This window comes from Athene noctua, chromosome 4, assembly GCF_965140245.1.
Source record: "Athene noctua chromosome 4, bAthNoc1.hap1.1, whole genome shotgun sequence".
Taxonomy (NCBI): Eukaryota; Metazoa; Chordata; class Aves; order Strigiformes; family Strigidae; genus Athene; species Athene noctua.
The window spans coordinates 68,452,788-68,479,607 of NC_134040.1; the positions used below are offsets into that span (position 1 = coordinate 68,452,788).

The 26,820-nt window shown below is 38.3% G+C and overlaps 1 protein-coding gene across 1 annotated transcript in view; it reads right to left on the minus strand.

The window, feature by feature from the left end:
- Window positions 1–16,093: 16,093 nt before the first annotated feature.
- The window catches only part of PDGFC (platelet derived growth factor C), a 134,543-nt gene continuing 123,816 nt past the window's right edge, over window positions 16,094–26,820 (minus strand). The window contains exons 4-6 of the mRNA XM_074904053.1: window positions 23,419–23,626; window positions 18,528–18,745; window positions 16,094–17,846 (exon numbers count right to left, since the gene is read on the minus strand). Of these exons, the coding sequence (XP_074760154.1) occupies window positions 17,730–17,846; window positions 18,528–18,745; window positions 23,419–23,626 (543 nt within the window). The 3' untranslated portion in view covers window positions 16,094–17,729. The remainder of the gene's footprint in view (window positions 17,847–18,527; window positions 18,746–23,418; window positions 23,627–26,820) is intronic.

The window sequence follows — 26,820 nt, forward strand, 5'->3', positions numbered from 1 at the left end:
AGCGTCACATACAGGGGCTCTGGCTGCTCTGCTCTTCAGGAGGCTCAGCCTAGCAGGGCTGAGGTGCACAGCCTACTTTGAGGCAAGAATGATTTCACAAAAAGCTAAAGGCAAAGATCCAAATCCAGGACTCCCACCTTCCTAGCTAAATGTCACCAGCATTGCTCTTGTGTTTAGTTTTACCTTATAGCCCAGGAGTTTTTTCTTTAATGGAATGGGTATATGGATTCAGCTGAAACAGCAGAGTGCAACTTCACCCTGCTTTTTCCATTAGCCTTGGGATTTAGGGCAGCATCAGAGAAGCAGTTAGATAACAAAGCTGAAACCATTCATGTTTAGGAAGACATGGGATCTAGGATCCTACTATTTGTTTGAATGACCTGCCTTTAGTCAAAAATAACATAGACATATCAGCGTTGCCCTGTTCCTAGTTAATAAGCCCTACCTCTGGCCATATTAGCTCAGATTTAGTGTCACAATAATGTACTCGCACTGTTTCGAGACCCACAACAGTGACTGCACTGACATCATATGGCCAGTTAGGTGCTAAATCAGACCTAATTGGCCTTTTTCCACCATGCTCCATCACAAAACAGATGGATAATGTCAAGTAACTAACACTGGGGACCTGATGCTGAATCATTTTGTGGACGTGGCCTTATACAACTTCTGAAAGTTATATGGTTCACTTCAGTCTTTGGAATTTACCTTTCATCAGTTTCCTAGTACAAATGTGAGCCTCATCAGTCAAACAAGATAAAAAATACATGACTGGTACCATATTAACTGAGCAGGCTCACTTGAATGTTTTTGAAATTTCTACTTTTCTTGTGACTTAGAAATCACCTAGAATATTTCTTTATATATGTCTGTTTAACAATGAGGCAAAACAAGGGGGGGGCAGGAAGAATGCCTCCTGAGAAAAGGGGAAGATTCCTGGAAGCAAAAGTCACACTCTCAAAACGTATGCTGCTTTTAAGAAGTAATTACTGTGAGGAGTTTGTGTGATAGTCTAGTTATTCTTTACTTCATTTTCTTTCCACAGACTCTACAGTCTATAAAAGGACTGGAAATTCCTATAATGAATACTACAATGGAATTTATTATGCAAGCAGAATTAAGCTTGTGTCAACACTTCCATTGTAAAATCTTGCTTTTAAGAGTTTGTAATAAATACTGCATGCTCCACTTTATTTCTGAATATATGTCTCACAACATAACACTGTTGCAGTGATATTACTGACTTTAAATGAACAAAGGTGTTGATTAACAAAGATGAAAGAGGGAAAATAACCTTATTGCTTCATCACTAAGCTGTTTATTTTTGAAACAGTGTGTTTAAATTTTAAAATGTATAACATTGGTTTGGTTTATTTTGTTTCTTTGTTTTGTTTCCTTTTATAATTTAATGCACCACCACTCTGATTCTTTCTGTGAAGAAGAATTTTTTTCTTTCTTTCTTTCTTTTTTTCCAAACCCATGTCAGTTACAAAATTATGTTTTGGTCCCAATTTGAAAAATGACACTCTACAATTAGTGTGGGAGATGAAGGAGAAAACAGTCCTCATACATCTGCAGAAGCAGATTAAGTGGCGTAAATGGTATGAGAGCGGATGTACCATCCTTTCTCTGTTCTACCTTACGTGCCTTCTATTCACTGCGACAACAGCAAATCTGATGTTGCACAGGAACAAAGCAATGTTCAAAGCTTTTGAGTTAATACTTGCTGGATTTATGGATTTACTTCAGAAATCCTAACTTTGAAAGGAGAGAAGAAACCAGGTGCTGTAAGAGCTCATGGTAATTAGACTGGGGGTAGGGAGCAGCTTTCCTGTTGTCGCAAATGTAAGTGTAAAATACACAGCACTGAAGACTTCTGTGTTTGAGACATTACTTTCTGTGTAATTTTCTCTCTTTAGCACTCATTCTTTTGTTAATATTTGTATGCTTTTTGTTTTCATGAAGCTACCAGCACGATAGGAATGGCAGCATAGCAAATTAATAAAAATATGTATATGACACACAGGTATAAATAGTAGGAAAACAGAGCTAATTTCATGTAAAGGTAACCACTGAAACAGATGCATATGCAACGAGGGATGTTTTTACATTAAATGAACAAGGTTTAGCCTGTGAATGCACAAATAAAGAAATGCACATATAAAGAAATATCAATTTTAGTTTTGAAACATCAGTACTAGACCCAAGAGATTTTCAATAACCCAGTGCCAATCTGGAGCCACGTTACTAATGTAATGTAGTTTTAGGCCTTTTTAAAATTATACCAATTTCGATAATCAGCCTCAAACTTTATATTCTGACTGATAAGTTTTTATATTTGTAGCTGCCAAAAGAAGTATAAATTGGGATTTCTTGCAATATGAGGAGTGAGAAAGAAGAAAAATATATTTAGAAAAGCATTTGAATACTGTAAGATATTTTAGGTTATAAACAAGCATGTCATGTCTATAAAGAAGATTGAGTAGTATAAAATTCTCCCAGCTACTTCAGAAACAGTTCTTAAAAACAGAAAAAAGTACCATTAGCAAATTGAACCAAACATTAAAATGACTGCTAGTGAAATATTGAACATGGGTTTCTAATATATCAAATACACAGCAAAGTGAGAGAAAGACATCTGATCCGGTTTCTTTCAGAATTCTGAGTGATAACCAGATGAGCGAAACAAGTAATTTCAATCCCATTAACCCACATGTGTCCAAATAATACATAGACAGTAAAATGATTTCCTTATTATCCTTCAAGCTATAGGTGGCAAGAAACAACTGCAAGGAAGACACAATCACTAAAAGAACAATTATTCCCCTAGTCCTGGCTTTTCAGGTAATTGACTCTGTAAAACCAGTCTTTGCTGGGCTATATATTGTCTCTAAAGCAGTGAAGTCACAGACAAAACCACAAATTGTTTTTTTGGAATCCATTGTAATCTTTAAATGGCAGTCCTGCTAATCTGGGAAGAAAGTTGCACTAATGAAGATATGTTAAAAAATCAACCAAACTAAAAAAGTATTAGAACTATTTTAATGCATACCTGGGTTATGAGAAAGCAGAATTTTCAACTTTATGAATGCAGCAGTTTGTGGAATAATTACCTGGGTGAACCACAGTTCTCCTCTTACGTGGCAATAACATTACACGCAAAGAACTTCTGCAATTCCATTTCTTTTTCCTTTTGTATACCCTGGGTTCATCTACGTGGTATTATTCCAAACCGCCTCATAACAAATAAAGTTGTATTGAATATTGCATTTTGTGTTCCATATTCAGAATTCAAAGTGCCTTGCAAAAAGAAGGTACCATCACCAACATCCAACAGGGTAAATTAAGAAAGGGAGAGTGACTTGCTCAGCATTACATTTTGCATCAGTGGCAGCGCCAGGATTATAATGCTGATTTCCATTCCAACAGGTTCCCAACTTGAAGGAAGGGGACGATGAGATTATATTATTATGTTAAACCTGGAAGCATCGTCTTTGCTTATAACAAGACAGAATCTGTAGTTCCAAATAGCAGTCTCAACTTCTCTGTTTTCTTTTAATGCATGAAATCCTTAGTGATCTGGTCTGAAAAAAAAAAAGGAGATTTCCTATGTAAACTGAAAGGGAAGATCATTACTATGTTATCTATTTATCTGTCCTTTCATTAAAGGTGTTTCTGGAATATCACAAGATACAAAATATGCACACATTTTAGTTCAGAGTATGCCTCTATCATCTAAGAAAATTCAATTCTGAAATCATTTGAAGCTCATAATAATCTAACTGCAACCTTGGCAGAGAGTACATTAAGCAAAGATCAGTATTAATTTGGACAATTCCTCCTTTTTCATGCTAGTGAGAAAAGATTACTGATAAAAGGAGATATTTTAAACAAGTATTCATACTGGTAGTCTTCCACCTTTTGCGCATATACATTTGTGAAGGAGATATACAGGTGTAGCATGATGTAAACAGTGTGATCTGCTGTGCACAATCTATATGTTTAGATATTTACATGCATTCCCGCTTAAAAAGTGCACAGACACATCCATAGAAGACCATGTAGGAAACCTAGCAGCTGACAGACTGATGGGACACCATCCACTTCTTAAAAATAGAAGAATATAAGATGATTCAGATATCTGCACATTAGGGAAAATGTCAATATAAAGGGACATCAAAAGCATGAAGATAAGAGGTCTCCAGCCAGGGTCTCACAGACTGAAGGAGCACATGGTAATAACACTAAAATTTCACTCTGCTTCAGTGGTGTCACGCACCAGAGGTGAAGAGGTGCATGGGTCAGGCAGCACCCCCCAGCACACAGCCCTTCCCTCTGCGGCTGCCCAGTGTGCCCTGCTGCCTACCCAGCAGTAAAGAGGATCTGTTTGTGCTTGCTGTTTGGTGAATGAAGCCATATTCATACGGCTGATACAACTGAACTGACAGTCAACATACTTGCAAATGGTCTTAAGTTCTCTTTTAGGGTCCTGTGAAAGGACAAAAGTATTAGGCAAAAAACCTCGATGCATATGTCATAAAGTTTTCTAACTTTGGGTAAAAAGCTGAGTATTCCACAATGAATAAACCCCCCCAAATTTAAAGATCTCTTGCAGAATGAACACAACACATTATTTTCCTGTTCTTCCCACATGAAGCAATTTATTTCACCAAAGGAAAGCTCAGGAAAATGTACTTCACAGTATGTAGCTTCAGTAAACAACTTTGCTGGAGCTCCAATAAAAAGAGGTAGTTTAAAAGAGTACAAAATTAAACATAATGCCTCTGCTTACCAAAAATACTACACCCACAGTAAAAATGAAATCAAGCACAACAGGCTAAGGGAGCACCAAGGAACTTAACACAGCAAAGAGAAGACTAAACTTTCAAAGTAAAGATATTCTTGATTGCACAGTGGGAGATTGCTAAGAGATGTACCCAAGCTAGTTTTTTTTTTTTTTTAAAATAATTTCCCGCTTGCTAGACTTGAGTCTCAAAGTACTCATGTCACATAAACGGCCATTGCAGCAGCTCACTCCAGGTGCAGAGGTTTAGGATTTGCTCAATTAAATAGTAAGAGATTGGAGCTGAAGAAGACATGGTACAAGAATTAGGAAATAACCAATACATTGAAACTTTTTTTTGGTTTAAATCTAAACATTAGCCAGTTGCCGAAGTCACAGTAAACTTATATCACAGGTCTGTTTCTAAGTTTTTATGCATATTGTATGTTTTAAGCAAATGCTCAGCCTCTTGAAGTCTTCCTCAGCCATGTGCAACCACAAGCAGCTCTTGTCATTACACTCTTGACTGGCTTTTCAGAAAAGAGCAGACAGCCTTTCTAAATCCCTGTGCCACCTTGCGATGTTTTCCTCTATGCTTTGCAGATAATAAGCAAAACACAACACGAAACAGGAACAGTTGGAGTATTTGGTTCATTGAATTTAAACACAATGCATGTCTCCTTTTAATCTATTAAATGCACATTCCACGGTCAGCTTAAGTCTGCTACAAAAGCTGTTCATTTTCTTCCTTGCTGCTGTTCAGGTACCCATTATACAGCTTTTCAAGTCAAAGAAACAATATGTCGGCCAGTACTCCAAGAATTACAGTTTACCCTCTCCAAAGTAAATGTGCTTGCACAGGACAAAATATTTCTGCTCGGAGTCTGTGAAAGCTTTATACCTATAGACGTCATGAACCCTCTCTTCCTTCTCCTTCATAACAGTATCTGTGATAAGACTCATGGATCACAGAAAATTTCTATAACTATAGAAAAGTTCACTTTTTAATTTACTGGGTCAAAAGTCAGGTTCAGCAAACGAAAATCAAACAAATATTGTCTGTAATCCCACTATATAATCTCAGAGTCAGAAGCTTGCATAACATGACAAAATTAAATATTTTCAAGTATCCAGGTGGTCGTAACTCTCACTCCTGCATTTCTTTAAGACGGAAGTAATCATCCTCTGCTTCACAGATAGGCTGGCCCTTCCAGGCTGTAGCCTTCCTCTCCACACTCTTCCTCCATGGTCCAAACTCACTGATTGATGTATCTGAGCTACAAACTTTCACATTCAACTCCAAAAGCACTTGTCTTCCTGATCTCTGAGTATTTCTCCCCCCCAAGAAGCACACCACAATATAGTCCCACCAAAGCCCCACTTCAAGTGTTCAGTCCCTCCGTATCCAAGCTTGCAGTTGCCAACAGCGGGTAGCGGTTGACAGGCACTCTCTGCGTTGCCTGCTCTTCCTCCTGCACTCTCTTTATGCTGCCTTTAAAAAAAATCAGGTTTTGGGAACTGGCCAAGTTACCAATGGACAAAATATCCCTCAATTGAGGTATATGGGACCCTGGGTGCACCTGTAGCTAGCACCGATGCAAAATAAAATGCACTAGCTTGAGCCAACATTACAGCTGAGGCTTACTACTAGTAGCTGCAGCCCAGACCACTGATACACTCTTTCTGATGGCAGGATGGTAAAGACAGTAAAACATACAATGAAAAGAAGAAAAGGCTAAGTTAATATTCTGATAAAATCTACTTGTGACCTGACAAAGTAATAATGACTCTGAATGCAAATGAATGGTGGGAGCTGAGTTTCCTTCTACAGCCTGAGAGAAGCCATACCACGCAACGCATCCAAGAAACCATCACACAAGACAGCACATTTGGCACCCAGGTGTGAAGGCATGGCAGACCTCTCACAGTACAGCATACCCTCTGCCAAGATCCCTCTGTCCCTGAGGGCATACTCTCACAAAGCAGTCAGGAGTGCTCCTGCTTTAGTAGCCTTTGCAGGTGAGCTCCCTTCAGTCTGCCTGAGCCAAGGTGCCCATTAACAGGCAGGTCTCTGCCACCCTTATTTTTAGCATCTTACACTGCCAGGAAGACTCAAAGCAGTGTAAAACTCAACTCATCCACCCGCAACTGAGAGGTGCACCTGAGCCCCTCAGAGCTCATCAAACAATGAACACCATCCATTCCCAAACATGGCTATCTTCCTTTGCAAACACCACCCTTAGCTTTGTGCTTAGTTTCTTCAGCCTTCCCACACCTGGGTCCCTTTTCAAAGATACGTTCCTGCCCGTATGTTCTTTTTGCTCAAAGGGGAGATTTTCAAAGGCTGTAATAACGTGAGACCCTGCAGCTCACTGGCTCCGAAGAGGTGCTAGGTGCTTACCTTAAAATGTGTCCATAAAAAGAGGATCCTGGCTCCTTCATTTTTCATCTGTAGAGATCTGGAGCTTACTTATTTGCACAGACTAACTGCTCTTCTCTGCTTACTAGTTATACTGCTTAACTACACTAACACTGATCTGAAACATCCAGAAAGACTTCATGCTTCCACTTTTTGGGGTCCATTAGCACAGGTTGAAGGCAAGGAGAAAATACATAGGCTCAGGTGATCTAGATTCACTGCTTGTACTGCAGAAGAACATGTACAAAAAGAATATACGAAAGTGAATAAAGCTACATGTTAGATTATAGGATACTTATTTTAATCTTCTTATGTTTTCCTATGAGAGGGAAGAAAATTTAAGTTTTAGGAGACAAAATAATCCTAGCTGAGGAGTGGGAATCCTCTTTCTGCCAATTGGGAATGATTTCTCTAGCCGTTTTCCTAAAACCTAAAAATAATTCTGTTCCTGGCTTCTTCTCTTGAATTTAAATAAGAGTACTTTCATGACCTCACTACTTAAAACTGTCCCACAGGTCACAGAGAAGAGATTTTTCACTGCAGCCATTGTTCAGAGCAACCTTCAAGGAGATTACGAGAGCAGCCAAAATTCTAAAATCCATTAAGACTGCTTAAAATAAATAAAATTTAAAATAAAAAAACTAAGCTACCATATTTAAGGCAATAATTTTACCCCACCACACAAAGTGGTTGAACATGATTGAGTGTGATTAGTATACCAGTGATATGCTAATGCAGGTACTTTGTAGAGTAAACTATTTATATAGAGGATCTTGTTCACTGCTTTCACACTGGAAAGAATGCTGCTCTTACTGATTTAAATGCCACCCTGGAGCATGGGTAAGGGAAACTGCAGCACTGCTTAAATAAATACTCTATTTGTTGTTTCACATTCCCATGGGACAAAAAGAATGTGTAAGTATCGGGATAGTTTAACTAGCTCTTCATTCCTTCTTTTCCAGGCAGTATTTCATATCATTTGCCTTTACATATTGTCTCAAACAGAATAACCAGGACAGGTCAGTCTTTGAAGCAGTGGATGCTTCCCACAGTTGACTCCCAGGGGTACTGGTCCCCAACCCTGCATCCTGTGGGTATTTACATACTGGACTATGTGTGAGCCGGTGGTTACCATCATCCTGTGTGGCACTGTTCCTGGCATTGCTGCCTCTGGGCAACATGCCATAAAATTGCTCTGATGTAATTTCCTAAATGACTAGCAACTCCTGATCTCTATTTGCACTTAGGAGGTAGGTACCTTTTGTCACGGCAAAGTACCGTTACCAAGTCTGAGAGAAATATGGCTATGTTCTTATGCACTATGTAAAGCTAAACTAAAACACAGAAGGACTATTAGGTAAGCTATTTGGTAAGAGTTCAAAGGCTCTCTCTTATACAAGAAACTTGATCTTACTTGAAAAATAAAGGTGTGATTTCACACAGGATATTGGCCTAGATATAGGCCTTTTCCTATCACATAACATATGATTATTTCACATCCTTATCTTCAGTTTTTAACTTGAAAGTAATAATTAACAAAGCAGATACGAACCCTTAGAAGCCTATTCTGGGAGAAACTGAAGTAAAAGAACTTGTCATCTATCAGATCATAAACATTATGAGGCAGTTTGATGTCTACGTATATCCTTTACAGTGTGAGGAAATACATGACTCTGCTTATTAATTCTTAATTCTATGATGATTGGGATATCTCGGTGTTAAGATGTAGATTTAACGTTAGTGGAAATTGTATGTGTGCTAAACACAGAATGGCTGAGGTTGGAAGGGACCTCTGGAAATCGTCTGGACCAACCCCCCTGATCAAGCTGGGCCACCTACAGCCAGTTGCCCAGGGCCATGTCCAGATGGTTTTTGAATATCTCTAAGGAGGGAGATTCCACAATCTTTCTGGGCAAACTCTGCCAGCGCTCAGTCACCCTCACAGTAAGAATGCGTTTCCTGATGCTCAGAGGGAACGTCCTGCTTTTCAGTTCGTGCCCATTGCCTCTGGTCCTGTCACAGGGCAACACTGACAAGAGCCTGACTCCGTCCTCTTAGCACCCTCCCTTCAGGTGTTTATAAACATTATGAGATCCCCCTGAGCCTTCTCTTCTCCAGGCTTAACAGTCCCAGCTCTCTCAGCCTTTTCTCATATGAGAGATTCTCCAGTCCCTTAATCAACTTAGTGGACATTTGCTGCACTCTCTCTGGTATGTCCATGTCTCTATTGTACTGATGAGCCCAGAACTAGACACAGCACTTCAGGTGTGGCCTCAGCATTGCTGAGTAGAGAGAAGGGTTCACCTCCTTCGACCTGCTGGCAACACTCCTCCTAATGCAGCTGAGGACATCACTGGCCGCCTTTGCCACAGGCACACATTGCTGGCTCATGTTCAACCTGGTGTCCAGCAGGACCTTTATTTCAAAGCTGCTTTCCAGCTGGGTGGCCCCAGCAGGTACTGGTGCCTAGGACTGTTCCTCCACAGATGCAGGACTTTGCACTTCACCTTGTTGAAGTTCATGAGGCTCCTGTCAGCCCATTTCTTCAGCCTGCCCAGGTTTCTCTGGATGGCAGTGCAACCCTCTGATCTATCAGTCACTCTTCCCATTTTTGTGTCATCCGCAAGCTTGCTGAGGGTGCACTCACTCTGCTCCAACAACCAGGTCATTAATGAAGATATTGAACAGGATTGGACACACTACTGACCCTAGGGGTACACAGCTAATTAATAGTATCCAACTAGTTTGTTCCACTGACCACCTCTGGGCCTGACCATTCACCCAGTTTTCAATCCACCTCACTGCCAGCTCATTCACCCACACTTCATCAGCTTCTCTAATGTAGCTGTCTAGCTTAGTTTCACAAACTGCATGGAATAAATCCTTATTTTTACATGTAGAAAAAGAGCTATATTTCCTTGGCATTACTGTGCCACACTGCTAAACTACTAGAAATGTAAAACCGCCAAGGTAACTGAAAGGAAATTCTTACAGACACACATTTCCATTGTGGTTTAGGCCATAATTTTGTCTCATTTATCTGAGGTGTTAATAACTCATCTCTGTTTAGAGATGGTTATGCTCTTGAATTATTGTTACCAATAGTTAAAACTTCAGTTTCAAAAAACTGCTAAAATTTTAACTTATCTGAAACTGATGAAGAAAAAGAGAGTATGAAAAAATATATGAGAAAAGGTTGCCCAACCTGAGCAGTGTCTTAGGGGAAATTACATGCATAGGAGGAAAGCATATATAGCACATTGACAGTGCTTTGTTACAGAAAGTAAATAGTCTGTATAGCACTACTGCTTTTACTGCACACTTCATAGTGCATGCAAGAAACATGTTGATTTTCTTGTGTAAATCTGTTCTTCATTATGCCCCTGCCTTTCTGGTAGTAAAACAGCTAATCTGCCCCTTTTGAACACATTACGCTCAGGTATGGCAAAAGGAACCAAGCTTGTGACACTTAGGATAACCATCTCTCTGTTAGGCAGGGCCTGTGCTGAATTTCAGCTCTCTCTGATCACATCATATAGAGGACACATTCATTTATTTAAAGGGGCTGTGTTTTACAGCTGCTGCTGAGGATGTTATGGCCTGTAATTCAAACGCTGGCTAAAGGAGTCCCAAACTACTGATTTGTGGAATTTGGAAAGCGTAGTGTATTTGTACGCTTTCATTGACCATTGCCATGAATAGAGACAAAATACTGAACGAGATGAACATCTGGTCTAAAGCAACACAGACCTTTCACTTCTTTTCTTATTCACAGACTCCTAATTCTTCATAATCAATAACCAGTTTTCTAAGTGGAAGGCAGCATGTGTCCAAGGACCACATGAAGATCATATCTCTCAGCAACATGTACAGAATGCTCCCCAAAGAGCCAGATGCCATAAAACAGTCAAGAAAGGATGTCCTCTCACCCTACCCCCACAACCAAGAGGTTATTGTTCCTGCCTGTATCAAAAAATTGTGTTTAAACTCTGAGATTTAACTACACAACATAACATGGAATGAGACCGTTGTTATGGTTTACTGAATGAATCAGAGCTCTAGTTACGTAAGCCTCTGGCTGAAAAAGCTTTCTCATAGCTCAGATATACATTGTCTTTCAACACTCTATCTTCAACATGAGACACAAAAAGTAACTAAGTGGGTCACAGGTAAACAAACTTATTTTTGAGGCTTTGCATGTGGGGCACATCCTTTCTGGAGAACAGTGGTGGAATTCTGTTCATCTGAATTCCATACACCCTTCAGCAATATCAAGCCTGCTATGACTTCACAATTATGTGAAGCCCCCCAAAAAGCCAATTTCCGCCTAGTGCCTCATTTGTATAAGTATGCCAGAAGTCAGCTTAGGCATGCATGCATAAAGATGCTATTTGGTACATAGGTCACCTACTTTTCTTCACTGAAGAGTCTATTAGTCACAAGAAAGAGATGTCACCCTGAAGGCAGAAAGAACTGGGGGGGGGGACCCAGCATTTTACCACCCGAGGAGATAGAGAGTTATGAGTTTATTTTACTGTTTTTGAGGGAAATTACTCAATTTATGACAAAAGGATACAGAATAAAAAGCAATTAGTGAGGGTGAAAAGCAGATCCTCTTCTGAAATTGTGGAAGAACTTGAAAAGAGTGAAATGAAAGCTTAAACATCACTTTCTTCTCATCAGTCTGTAAATGAAGCCTTTTAAACAAAGTTGTGCTGTTAATTTTATTATCTTTTGATTCACAAAGTTGCTAACTGTACTGATCACTGTGTGATGCTGTTCTTTAAAAAAGAACCCTAAACATCATGGCATTCACTGGCCTTCTGTCTTAAATAAGTTTCATGTAGGTGCTCTCTGAGATCCCAAGGCAGAGATGACTGAAGCAGGACAAAGTGACAGATGAACAAGTTTTCTTACCAACCTTGTTAACTTTTGGGGATTCTGCACAGTAAAAGAAAAACAAGTTCACTAAGAGAGAAGTGGTCTGTCACTGTACTCTGAACAGAAGAGACACCAGAACCAAGCTGGCTTGAATCTGTCTTCAGCACTGCAGAATCTGAGGAAGGCAGCATGGGCTTGAGTCAAATTGGCACTTCTGTCTTTACTTCACTAGGGAAAATAAAAACTTGCCAAATCAGCTGTATGGAAAACCATTCCAGACTGCAGAACTTCTTGAGATTCTTCATTGAGAAATTTGTTCAGAAAACAGGCCTGTAAATGGGGTATTCCTACTGATTAACCTCATGCATCTAACAGAGCTGCCTCAACCAGGAGGGCCAGACTTCAACTCTATACTTGATGAAGACAAACGAGCTCAATGAAGACTGACACAGAGCATGATTCAGAGCAGGAATCTAGCTTACGTGCTCTGAATCACACTTTCAAAAAAGCTGTCATCTTTCTCCCTTGACTGAGCTGTAAACTTATTTTTCTTTCAACAACCTAGGGGAGTTTCAGTAAGGCAACAGGCAAGCTGTCTTCTCTGAAACACTCTGTCCAATTTATGCTGAAAAAAGTAGCTCTATTTTTACTCTGTGATTTTGGCAGACAAACAGAAACACTATCCCTGGGTTTAAAAGGGACATGAAAGGACTTTGAAAGGCAAGTTGTCTGGTAAAGCATCCCAATGCAAAAAATAATATGAAGACCAAACTTACTCAAACTAATTTAAATATCATATCACAAGCAGCATCAGAAAAGTAAGCTGGTCTACTTAGCTTTAGAGCTTGATTGGAATGAGAATCTTACAGTCATGATTCTTTTAGCACCTTTACATGAGGTTTTATGAGAGAGCTTTTAACAGTAGCACTACTACCATGTCTTCAGAATTCAAAGTAAATGTTTCCAATTTTTATTTCCAGAGTTTGGTGCAATCAAAGTGAGACTGTTTAAGCAGCTAGTATCTGAAATGCAGATTTATAAGGGTTTCAACACAGTCTCCTGTCAGAAAGGACATCATGTAACAGCTTACGTTAGCTGATGCAGTAGCTCCTAAATAAGGAGTCTGCTTCTGTCTGTCTTTCCCTTCCACACACTCTGTTGTATCATCCACTTTCTCCTCTTCTGATGAAAAGGAGCTGTGAGCCTGTGCAACCGGGCAGACAAAGAGCAAGGAAACTTAAAAGAGTTTAAGAGCCAACAGATCTGCAGTTAACGCCCTTGGTGAGTAAAGTTTTGGTGCTGCTCCACATCACTCCCATGCTGGCCATGGCTGACAGGAGGGTTCCAGGAATGTGAATATCTACAGAATCCATAAAAACAAGGCTCACCATCAGTCGGCAGCTCCCCACCTATTCCTCTGGGGGAAATAATTACTTTTAGCCAAAGCCATTTATTGGGAATACGATAAAACTTACAAAACACAGCCTACACTACTTGGATTTTGTGTGTTTACAGGAGCTACTTTATTCCACTCAGCTGTTTCCACTGCTTAGGCCCATTGGAAACAGTCATTTCCCTCTTTATTCCCAAACACTGATGCTTACAGTAGTGGAGTACAGCAACTCACGGCTTAAAATAGACAGCAACAATTTAAAAAAATCTCCACAAAGATGTAAGATCAAAGCTTACAACTTCCATTCCACATAGAAACCCACAGGCTTTCTACCCACTTGTGTCAATCTTTTTCTACACATACGGCATCCTTGGCATTGGCCTGCGATGACGTGTAACTGTGAAAGACACCGTTGTTTACTTGCTAAGTAATTCATGATTAATAACTTAGTTTTTACCACGCTTTTTGCTTAGAAACAGAACATAAATAATATTAATGAAACAAAACCCTGAGAGGAACGTTTCCTGGATGCTGTGTGTAACTGTAGGTATAACAAGCCTTGGCTCACCTTGAGGCCGCAAGATGTTAATGCTTTTCAAACATCTGACTGAAAAATTTCACCTTTGGGTAAGAAAATCTTCTGAGGGAGAAATTAAAACCTCTCAGTGGAGGAATTTTAAGCAAATCAGGAGAGGTAAAGTTAGGCAATTGTTTCTCTAAGTAGAGTGTGAAATAATTCTTTTATGCTAAAACTGTACCTACCGTAATTGCTACATTTATTACATGCAGTTCTAAAGTTTTAAATCAAGTATATTTTTCAAAGTTTAAGACCAAATCCTGGCAATGTTCAAGGAATACTAATTAAACCCAGAGCCATGCGTCTCTCTTTCATCCCTTCTGCTGGCCAGCACCGTCCCCACGCTGCGGGCTGAGGACAGCCTTGCACCTGGGGCTGACAAAACCTCCCAAGGGAGGAAGGTGTCAGGGAGCTACAGGCCTCACGGTGGGGGAGCTGTCAGCAAATTAGGAGACGTTGGTCATTAGCACCGTTTCTCTCTTGTCCTCTTCTGCTGTATTTTCCCCCAGCAGCCCTGGCCTGGCCCAGCCCACCCACATTCCCCCACCCTTCTTTGCCCTGTCCCGCATATTTTACCCCACGTCACCCTTTCCCACCACCAGGAAGTCACCAACATGATTTATTGTTGTGACAGCAGCTCCCCTGAGCTGTCACAAGGACATCTTCAAAACATTAAAATGCTCTTCTAGATGCAAAGAGCACAGAAAACGGCAGGAGACCAAGCCTACCGCACACAGACAGGACGCAGTATGGGTGCGTCCCGCCAGACCACCAGCAGAATTTGCCCGCTGCTGGGGGCAGCTGCTCTACCCAGCACGCCAGAGGACGTAGCACAAAGCAGAACTGCACTCTTCATTGCTTCGCTCGATTGGTATCTTTCCCAAATCCTGCCCTTTAAAACAACTGAGCCTGTCCATACTCTTTAAGCTAGGGAAGAGGTGGAGTGCTAAATCCCCTGAACATCTGAGGGCAAGTGGAAAAACAAAGTCCAGGCAGTGGTAGTGAGACGACACAGCTTCAGCATGGAGCTGAGGAGGAGGGAAAGAAGTTATGATGCTCGGCAAGAGGATAGCAAACAGGAAGGATGGTGATTTTGGATCAGGTGAAAAAGACAGCACTGTGAAGGGGGGATGTAAAGAGCAAAGGGATAAGGAGTTCAGCTGCAGGTCTATAGCAATTGGGAAGGAAACTGGTGCAAGAAATTGGCAAGGAAGAAAAGGAGCCAAAGCCCCTGGGGGGTGGGGGGGCATAGAAGAAATACTTGTGACCTTTGGAAAACATTATGCTACATACCCTGTATGGTTCCAGAGACTCCCCATTCCTCCGCTGTCACTAAATACCTAGCCCAAAATGCACGTTGTGCCTTCTTCCACTACCAAGTCCACAGAGAGGATGAGACCTCCTGCATTTCTTATGGCAGAAGTTTCTGTAACTGAATGACATTTTTTAATTCTTCTGCTAAAATATGATGTCAGAGGCCATGTTTTCTTGACTCTTTTATCTTGACTTGCTTTTCAAAAGCTCTTCAAATCACAAAAAAAGGACAATATTAATGCAGAAAAATCCTCAACATCCCTGCAAAACACTTTTTATTCTGATCAAAGACTCAAAATTCAGTAAACCAGGTTTCTTGTGTGACCATAATTCTGCATTCCGATATAGGGTTAATATTCAGACTAGATAATTATATGCCACATTTACACCAGATATTTTTCTATTTGGTAGGAGGCGAAGGGTGGGGCAAAACAGACCAGCTAAGACAGAATCAGAAGGCACTTGAGAATGTGTGCCAGAACTGATATCAGAAAGCCATATCAACTTGCAAAAAACCCCACATTTTCATCAGAACTCATTTTCACAATGGAAAAAATAACAGAAGATGTTATTTCAAATTTGATGGCTTCACATCCACACAATTTTGAACATTCTGAATGTTTATACAAAGAGAATCACATTTCTTCTTTCCATTTTTTCTTCTTGTGGATTTACAGTAAAGCAGAATTAATAAGGCAAGTGGAAGTCCTGGTAACAGAAGACATTTGTTTTCATAACTGACTTTCAAAATGGTAAGTAGAAGATCACCCTCTTTAACTTTTCCTGTTATTGCATATTGAACAGATACAAGTATGCAACCACACAGAAACATTTTTTCTCCCCAAATTAGCATTATTACTTTATTTGGTGATTCATTACAATCTGCAAATTCAATAGTCAAAAAAATAAACTAGGCATAATGTTAAAGCATTTTACAAGCAAAATACTTTACTGTTTCTTTTTCAGTTCGCATAGGGTGGGATAAGTGTATTGGTTAAAGAATACAACCTACAGAAGAACAAAACCATAGTTCATCAAACTGTACTGAAGGGTGTTACGAACCTGTGGGTGAACAGTACTTAAACAGCTACAACCGTCAATGGAAAACCATACACTTGAACATTAACAAGGCTGCCTCCCCATGACCATGGTGCATCATCAAGGCTGCAAGCCACTGGCCTTCTTTTCTTCTGTTGTAAATCATCCTACTTTAAAGAAATTAAAGAGTTAAACAAGCCAGAATGCATCTACCTTTTCATTTCTCATTTCTCTTCTACCTGAACAAAGGCCAGTATGGAGAGAGGGAATTTTTAAAGTCCGCTTCTGAAACTACTTATAGTAATGTCTGTCTCTCATATTTTCTGTCATGGAGCTAGCAAACTTGGAGCTTCATGCACACATCTCTATTATTACTGTGCATCCAGGTAAAAACCTTTTTTTTTCACTGCGTAGCAACAAACTTCAGAGAGATCAGGCTCCTTTACCATTGTAACCACATCTCTGTTCCTCCTATGTATAAATCTGGCTTTGAAGTCTCACAAAACTAAAAAATAGTTGATCTAGGCTGTAATAAAAAAAGAATATTAAATACCTTTGGTAAAAATAGATATATTTAAACAAGTTTAGAAAAGCAAATAGTTATATTGTCAAAAGGAGAATATAAAAATGTACACGATAAAAAATAACAAACAAACAAAAAATCATCAGCCATAGTAGTAAGAATAAAGGCGCTGTTCTTTTCAATGTTTGCTTCCTTAGCTCACGATATTGTCCAGTCTTCTTTTCTAAAAGGCAGGAGCTTCACTAGAGCAAATGGAAAAATCCAGTCCTTCCTACCAGCATGAGACAAATTAAGTTTAATTCGGACCAAGACAGTCTGTTTTAAACCAAGTTTATACAACAGAGAATGCTTCGATTTAGAGTACATAGGAGTAGCTGAACACAGTAAGAAAGATTTCAGGTGTTTTCAACCAGAGGCCAGATGTACTGGAGCTGTAGAAATGAGACAGCCAGCAGGATCAAGTCTCCACGATGTGAGCCTTCTAACTTTATTTTTTACTCCTACATTATAAATCCATGTATTGTCAAGAAAACTGTGGGGGACAAAAACAATACATATATTTTAAATCCCTCATTGATGCCTTTCTCCCATCCTTTCACTGGGCCTCCAAACAGAGCTGTCACACAACATATAATCCCAGTTTGGCTTCTCCTCTTTTTAGAGATCACTGTAAATCTTGAAGATGGAAGATCCCCAAAGCAAACAACTGAGATTACAGAAGGAGATAATGCACAAGCCCCATAATAGAATCAGCCATTGATTGAATGTGCTTTGAAAGAAAACAGCACAATTAAATCATGTTTATCCTTCAGTATTCCCTTTGCACACACAGTCACACTCCTCGTGGTGTTCCAAGGGTACATCTGTCAATGATTTATGCAATCCTCGGACACCAATCCTTGGCTTCAGCTGAAGAACCTAAAGGAGAAGCAGCCAAGCATCAAGAAAACAGCAAGTGCTTCATCACACACCTAGACTATGAGATAGATTGCACTGGAAACACACCGGATGACAGGAAGCATATTAAAAGAAATAGGCTCTCCTCAGCTGAATGTCTTCATTTATTCTACCCACTAATCCTTATTTTTGCTTTTTCCTCAAGTCCTTTACAAAATTGATTAAAACATGTTGAACAAATACTTCCTTTTATCAAAGAAGAGAGTCTTGCAATTTCATGTTTCTACTTAATTTTAAGGGCTAATATTATAGTTAACCCAATGGAATTCTTAGATAGTTCTATATTAAATAATTTAGCTATAGATTTGTAACAATGGAAATGGACAGATATCTCTTCCTTCATAAAGTTCAGATCTACCACCAGTGAAAGCTGAACAAGGAGGTGTAGTTGTGATGTATCTGAACTGCAACAGTAAACAAATACCTCAGGAATGGCTTAATAGTTCCACAGAAGAGTACTTTAATAAGGAAGATATTACTTTTTTTTATGTAACACCTCATTAAAATTATTTTTAAAAAATTACTACAAGTGTAATATATAAAATTCTAAAATATTAATATTGGTGTATTCCTATAGTAAAAATAAATTCCTTAATTGGCTTTCAGTATTTCTTAACATGGAAATGTAAAAAAAGCGCATACCTCGTGGTATTTTTTGGTGACTTTTGTTGGTACACATTGGCACTCATTGCAGCTCTGGTGACAACAGGCACAGTTTCCACCACAACGTTTCACCAGGAGACACAATGGCCAGAAGATGGTGTCGGTTCGCTTCAGCTCCTCCCTCAGTGACACTGAGAAGTTGCGAGGAGTACAACTGTACAGTCGCACCTCCTCCTTTAGGAGGTTGAGATCGACCACTGCAAAAAAACAGACAAGCTGGTGCTTTTCTGATTTGTAATCCAACTAAATTGGTAGTAAATCAACTTCAACAGTGCAGAAACTTTGAGGAAAGTTCATTTTTTCACAGCGGGTACAGGTTCAGCACACAAGTATAACACTACAGTTATATGAATACCATGAAATCTAAATGAAATGATCGTTGCATAGGAATATTCACCAATTATTTTATAACTCTGGCAGAGCTGGTTCAAAGTAAACAAAGCAAGCTTTGGCTACTATGTTCCAATTAATGTTTTATCAAATCAACTCTAATGTAGTTCCCTTTGTTCATGCTCAAACTCTGAGCTCTAGTATTGTTGCTTTTCTATATTAATTCTGGATTGGAGAAAAGCACACGACAATTAAAGATCCTGCAAACCTCCAAACACATTTTCACTCATTTGCATAAAGCATTCAAACTTCTCTCCAAACCTACCACCATTAAGGGACAGAAGTAATGTCTAATTCACAGGGGTATTCTATCTGATTAAAAATAAATAAATAAATAAAAGAAAACCCTATGATAATATGGCTACCGAGACAACTGAAACAGAGATCTCGAACAAAGAAGCAAAGAGCATTAAACCAACTGGTTTTGAGGCAAATCAAGAGAAACTATGGGAATAAAAAACCCACAGTGCATTAATGTTACCTGACAATTAATTTATAGTTATTGCTAGCAGTTTGGAAATAAAAAGGTATAAAATAAAGCTAAAATATGTTCCTGATCTGAATCACCCTCTAGAGAAATACCTTTTTTTCCCCCTCAATATGTAAAGAGCCTCTAGAGCTCACCAAGGAGATCTTCAGCCTATCAAGGCAAGATAAGACCTCTGAATTCTGTTTAAACATGTAAGAAATAAAGATAACTTAGAAGTTGCATTTCTCTAGCAGAAATGCTCACTAGTACTGTCCCAGGAGATCTTCGGGCAGCAATTTCATTCCGTGTTTCTTCAAAAATTTCTTTTGCAGACCATACCCATATACTGGCATCCATAAGTAAGGGGTTTTGCTGTGAAAGGTCAGTTAAACACACTGAAGGTTTTTCTCTGTTTGCACTTACAGTGAATGCCAAGCTGGGGCACTTCATTCCATCACTATCAGGTTAACATAGGCTCCTAAATAAACAATCTGATTTTTAAATGCAAGGAGTGTGTAATAACTCCAATAAAGTTAATGATAGGACGCCAGCCTGCCTCCCACACTTCAAGAGCATTCCTTGGAGAAAGCTGAGAAGGGAACAGAGGGAAAGAGAGACAAAACTTCCGGGGGAGAGATTCACTGTGAGAAATTAGAAATGATTTAAGCTCTTCTGATCAGCTAATAGCTCTAGGCTGAGTCATTTAGAGGGTGGATATGTCTACCTCCATTAATCAAGGACTGTGGATAGGAATGGAGTACTTCTTTCTCCTGTTATGTTTTCAAACATATAATAAGTAAACTGACTGAATAAGGATAAAATGCCTAAAGCACAATGAGAGAAATGCAAGTTCTGCTAATACTTTCTACTGGTATATTTCTACAGAGACTGATGTGCTTGGTACAGTGAATTTCAAGATAAGCCTATGTGTCCTAACACAATTGCTGCTCAGCCCTTCACCATGAAAAACTGAAAAGGAAATCTGGGCACTGATGCCTCTTTTAGTGTGCCTTACTGGTACAACAGGCTTCAGGAGAGATGAAAAATGTCATGTTTGGTTTCCATGCTTTACAATGTGCTAAGGTATATTGCTATTATACCTCACAATGAACCCTTGCCCTACCTTATGTAATTCAATTTCATTAAAAGGTCTGTGGCAAATTTATCTAGTGCTTATATAATCACTTCTTTGAAGTGTGTGAATGAAGCTGTTATTTTTTCAAAGAATATCTGTCTGTCCAAAATTTATTTTAACACACTGTGGGCACGAAGCTAGATGAGAGAATGTATATATTCCCTTAAAAGTGTTTACTTAACCACAATAAAAGGTTACGTGGATTTCCCAAGTGCACTGAGTTACAGTACCTGTTATAATGTGAACATTTAAACACTCCTTCAACTTGGCTTCCACTCATGTATCATGTTTGACACAACAGTCAAAGGTCTTTTGTCTAGCACTAGCTCAGGAGGAATGGAAGGCTCTGCAGTAGCACATGAATGGGAAACACTAAAAATAAAAGTAAGGGGAAAAGGAAGAAAAGGGAGAAAAAATGTAGATGCATGTAGGTCTACAGTAAAGGCTATTTCAAAAGTGTGCCTTCACTGGCACATACAACTGAAGTAATCCATGTTCACACCAGCCTGAAAGTAACAGCTCTGCAACTGCCAGTGCAACTGTCTGGCATCTTCTGGGGTGTGTATCAAGTACCACAGGGAACCCTCTTTCCCAAAACATTTTTTAGCTGAATGCTGCTCTCAAAATCAATGAAACAAATTAAATTATGGTTGGGGCACTTGTGTGTGGGCACAGATAGCCGCAGGATGGTTTTCATTCCTAAGAACCTTGGAGATGTTCCTGGAAGTGTAAGTTTACTGACAACAGGACAGGGCAATTACAAATCCCCAAACAAGAAGTAAAATTAAAAAAAAAAAAAAAAAGTCACATAACCATTTGAGAAAAGCATCTACTAAGGACTATGGTTGGATTGTGACTGTTCTTCTTAAGCAGACTTCAGAATATGGTCTAATGATTATGCACAGATTTCTGTGGGAAGCAATGAGATTATTTTTTTGTACAGCAAACCATATTTTTAAGGATGTTTAATATTATAAAAGAATTTAGGACTATATGTAGACATCAAAGCCTCTGAACCTGGTGTTTCTTCTTTCCTGGCTAGAAGGTTTTGGAAGCATTTTATCCAGAGAAAACATCAGACACAGAAATTCTGTGGAATTTAGGTTGTCTAAATATAGGCTTTTATATATGAATTATTAAGTAGGAGTAGAGGACAATACTTTTCTCTAAATAAAGTAACACACACTTTTAATTACATTTTCATTTAATCTAGATATAAACTGATGTTTGTCTATGAAAGCAGGACAGTAATTTAGCTTTTACACTGAAATATTGCAAAAAAACCCAACCCTGATCTAATAATAGAATCAAAGAGTTTGAAAAAACCAAACATTTTAGGGCATGCACTTCTCCCAAACATTTGTTTGAAAAGGTTTTTAAATACAGCAAACATTCTACTAGAAGGAATAAGATTTAAAAAGAAGGAAAAAAAAAAAAAAGAAAGAAAAAAAGAAGGTTTACTTTCTTTATCTATTGAGCAGACCTAAAAGTTAATACTATGTCATCTCAAGTGGACATATTTTCCACCTCAGGCTATTACATTACACACTCGGTAATGCAGTCTGAGGGTGGTCTCTTAAAGATAAATGTGGCAATACTGAGATATGTTTATTCAGTGAAAAAAAAAATCTATTTCAGCATCTAATTAGAAGTCTTTAAAAGATTTATTCTGATAGTTTCTTTCTAAAATATGTCTTGCAGGGAGTTCCTTTTGTCTACATAGATGTTATCCAACACCTGCATTTTAGTTTATGTAAGGTTTCACAAATTACATTTTGTTTTTCTCCCACTTACTGTATGTTTATGGCATATGTTTGGAAAATACTGAATCTCTTTAATTAGGAAAGTGTTAAATGACTATCTGAAAGGCATGGTCCCTTGCTGAAAGCTTTTAAAAAGATCTCTTTGACTCTTGATTTAGTTGCTGTGTGCATAGCTGTAGCAATACATGTAGGGTAGAAGGGTTGATTTTTAGGCTCTGATCCAAGAATTAGCTGTGAAAAACTTAAATTTGAGTTATGAAAGGTTTTACTTCCTCCCTTTTTTTGCTGATCAGATGATAGACTAGTTTACATTTGTCAACAGAACAGAGCAGTCTATTCAGTTATGTTCATATATTTTCCTTTCCATGCTGTATGGTGGGCAAGGAAGAAGGTATTGCCTGAATGCTACCCATCCACATGAAATCCATAAACATGAAATAATGGGTGGCATCTGGATGATATGCAGTAGAAAATTCATGAATGTCAAATTTAGATGGAACAAAATTACTTGCTGAACAAGAAATAGCTCCAGAAGTCTTGAAATACATCTTCTGCTTTACGTCTGATTAGGTTGACAACTGCACGATCAGACTGACATGGATAGAGGAATTTCATGAGGTATCATGGAAGAGAAACATTTAGCTAATTGTTCTCAGTTCATATGGTGTAGAGACTGGAACAATTCTAATGAAATAAACCAACTGTTCATATGATACAGTACATGTAAGAAATTACCTACCTCCCCCAAAAAATAAAGTTTTTGCCCTCCATAGAAAAAGAAACCCACAAAATTAGATTGTGTCATCCATCCAGGATGCCCTGCTACTCTGTGGAAATAAAGATCTCCCAGATTCCCTAGAGAAAACTATCAGCTTCTATTTTTTTTTTTTCTTTGCAACTTTATCCTGCTAAATTCCTTTCAGTTTTGAGTTGAGTTGTTGTCCTTTTTTGACAATGTAATGGTGAGAATAGCTAACAATGATCTCTGCTGTATTTCTAACATATTCCTTTCTTGGAACCAAAATTCAAGGTGAAGAATGCTCTTAATTACTGTTTCTTTGTTAAGAAAACATACCCGTAGAAAGCTGCTAGGCCAGACAGAGAGTAATTTACCTCTTGATTTTCTCCCATGAATATATGCCTTTCCAAGAAGTTGCCACGTTGGCCTGTACAAATCTTCCAAATCCAGTTGCCACCGATCTGGCTCAAGGTACCGGATAAGTTCTTCCACAGTACTAAATCCAGCAACGGCATTGTTTAATACATCTAACGGTAAAGCTGATGGGGGTAGCAATGATGGGCTGGGTGCTTCTGTGTGGTGCTGCAATCAAAGCCAAGAGAAGAGTACCAGTCAGAGGGTTAATGGATCTGCTTTGATGAAGTGCTGTACTTTATGAAGTTACATAGCTGGGAAAGTTTATAAGTGGCTAGCTTGTTTCCAACGTACAGTTTACCTAATAAGACAAATGACAAGAGTCAAAAAGTACCTAATTATTCTTCAGCGATAATTGTAAACAAACTTCCACTAGACAGAGGCTTCCCACTTCTTGACATTTCTAGCCTTGAAGATAGCATTCCAATATACCTGTTCTTTGAAGAAGTTCACTGAGTGAGGGACAAGATTTTAGAAATAGAACAAAGAGTGACTTGAAAATATGGTTCCATTACAGGCAACTAGTGTAAACCTCTAGAAATCTGAGGAAACACACATTTCACATGCTGCCTTTCCTCTGAAACAGCCACAATCTTTTGTATTGTCTTTCAATGTAAAATATGCACATACCCTAGCACAAAGATAGCAAATATTCCTGCTCTTTTCTATACATGAAAAAAAATTACCAGTTGTGTTTCAGACAGTACTGATAATTATGTTTCTAATTAAAGAATCATGAACAGAGTAAAAACAACATCTGGCATTACTGTAATTATTTCTCCCTCAAGAGGAAAAAAATCCATGTTCCCAAGGATATCAAAAGTAGTTAAATGGTGAAACTGAGCACTGAAAAAGTCTATCGACTTTGCCACAGCACAAATCTCACTGACAAACTCACTGGATCATCGGTTCTCAGTCATAGGCAATTCAAGCAAAGTGAGACTTCTGGTTTTGCTCACTCTACAATCTGTTCAAAAATTATGGATTGATTTGTATTTTCAGAAGAAGAAAAAAAAGTCTGGAAGGTAAACCTAAGCAGGAAGCTGTTGCCGCATCACCGTAACTTTCTTTAGGCTTTTAAAAAGGCAAATATCACTACAGACATGTAGTACTGCGGACTACACTAGAGCAATTTATCTCGACCATGTAAGAAGGATGAGGAAAGATTTGAAAATTTCCCTGATTTAGGGGATGGGAAGTATGAGAAATCTTGAACTTAAATGCATAGTGCTACATGCATCACTGCTCTCAAGTGTAGTCTATATAAGATTTAGGGAAAATTTATTCACTGTAAGTACAGTCAGGTTTTGGAAAAAATTGCCCAGAGAGGTTGCACAATATCCACCACTGGAGGCTTTCAGTACATGACTGGATAAAGCCCTGAGCAATGATTTGACCTCAGAACTGACCCTACCCTGAGCAATAGGTTAGAGACCTCCTGAGGTCCCTTGCTGAATTTTCCTACAACATAGTATTAAGAATGAAGGATTGGATGTTCCTCCACTAAGTGAACTATCATGCTTCTTGTTCCTTCCCCGTGTAGTGCCTGTCAGTACTGCACAACATTCACATACACATATTTATTAGTATGTATTTAAAAATATTCAAAAATCCTCATACCACTTAGTGCCAAACAGCACTCTTGGTATGCTGTGAAGTGTATACATATTGTAACTTTTTCATCTATAATGTCAGATCAGTTGTATTCATTTAACTTTTCAAAATGATCAGAGAAATTGATGAGAAATGTAACAGTTATGCAGCAAAAAATGATGTAATAAAATAATCCTTGCAACACTACATACTAAACAGCAGTTTTCTAAAATACATATGCCTGTGATAGCTGTATTTCATACCTATAATTATATTTTCATTTTTGTGCTCTCAATTCTATTAAATATGCATTTTTGGTTTCAGCTAAATGTGTGGTAGAAGAGGTAGCAAATGGAAGTAACCACCATGCCCTTCCTATTTTTTGCTTCAAGGCTTTTTCTCTCTCCATCTACAAGAAATGCAGTCACTAGAATGATTTGTGCCACTTTTTAACTGGGAATCTTACAAAGATAATACAAAATACAGATCTAGTGTGCTGCTACTGTTAACTTTACTGTATTTTCATCCTGTTAATCTAGCATCATTTCCAATAGAGTGAGTGAAATAGTTGCTTCCCATTCTGGATGAATGTGGATTCCAAAAAGTTAAAATATTTCTTTTCCTCTTCTCTCCACTGCCCACATTAAAAATAATAACATGTTGATCCATATATTAGGTTATGATAATAAAGCAACAGATTCTGGTCTATAATTTAAATATTTGCTCTTAGCAAAATATGCTACTCAGCAAGTTTCAAAATAGTGCTGTGACACTATAATTCAGATGGTCAAAAAAATAATTCAAAAATTTTTCTTCCTGTTTTTCTCCACAGTGATGTATTTGTAACAGTCACATTTCCCAGTTTGAATGTGTAGGGTTTTGCTAAGGTAAAAAACAAAATAAGGATCCAATGGTAGAACTAGTACCTGGAGAAAAAAAAAAATCTTCTGTTTTGTTTCCAGCTGAAGAATTTACTTTGGTGTCTCACTTCTACAGGGATTTTTTTTTTTGTTGCCAATGAAATAGATGAATTCCAGATGAAAATCCATTGGTCTAGAATCTATTTCTACATTTCCACTAATTCATCGATTTGTGTTATTCTGGATTCAGTAGGCATTTGCCTGAGTTAAAATATTATGAGGATAATGTGAATCATTGCACTTAATGGTAACAAAATTAAAGTTGTCATCACTTTCTAATTATTCTCACAACAAACCAAAGCATAAAGAAAAAGCAATTGAAACAGCAAAATTGCACAACTTCGAAGATGAATGTTTTAGAATAAAGTAGCTAAAATCAAGATTAAGAATGTTGTTCCTAATAATGTCTTAATTTAGTCAATTGAAATGACAGTTAAAATGTACCAAAGATTAAAGATAATGGATATAATAAACCTATAAATGCTGTAATTTATATTTATAACATAATAACCTTTATGAAATATCAATTCAATAAAATGTTTAATAAAAATAGTAATTCAAATTATATTCTACAATGCTATTACTTGCTAATAGGTACTACTTATTTTATAATTTAAATGTTTTGGACAGTATGTCCAGGACAGCATAAATGGTACTCCTTCCTTTCACTAAAATTATATCTTGGAATTTTATACAATTTATAATTTCACTTGGTTTTCTCAGTTTTATTTTGTGTTCTATAGGCAATGTTTACACCCACAGTAAAATTATTTAATGCAAGAAATTAAAACTCCACTGTTGGACCATACCTTTTAGAAGAAGCATATACAAAACTTCATCATAACTCTG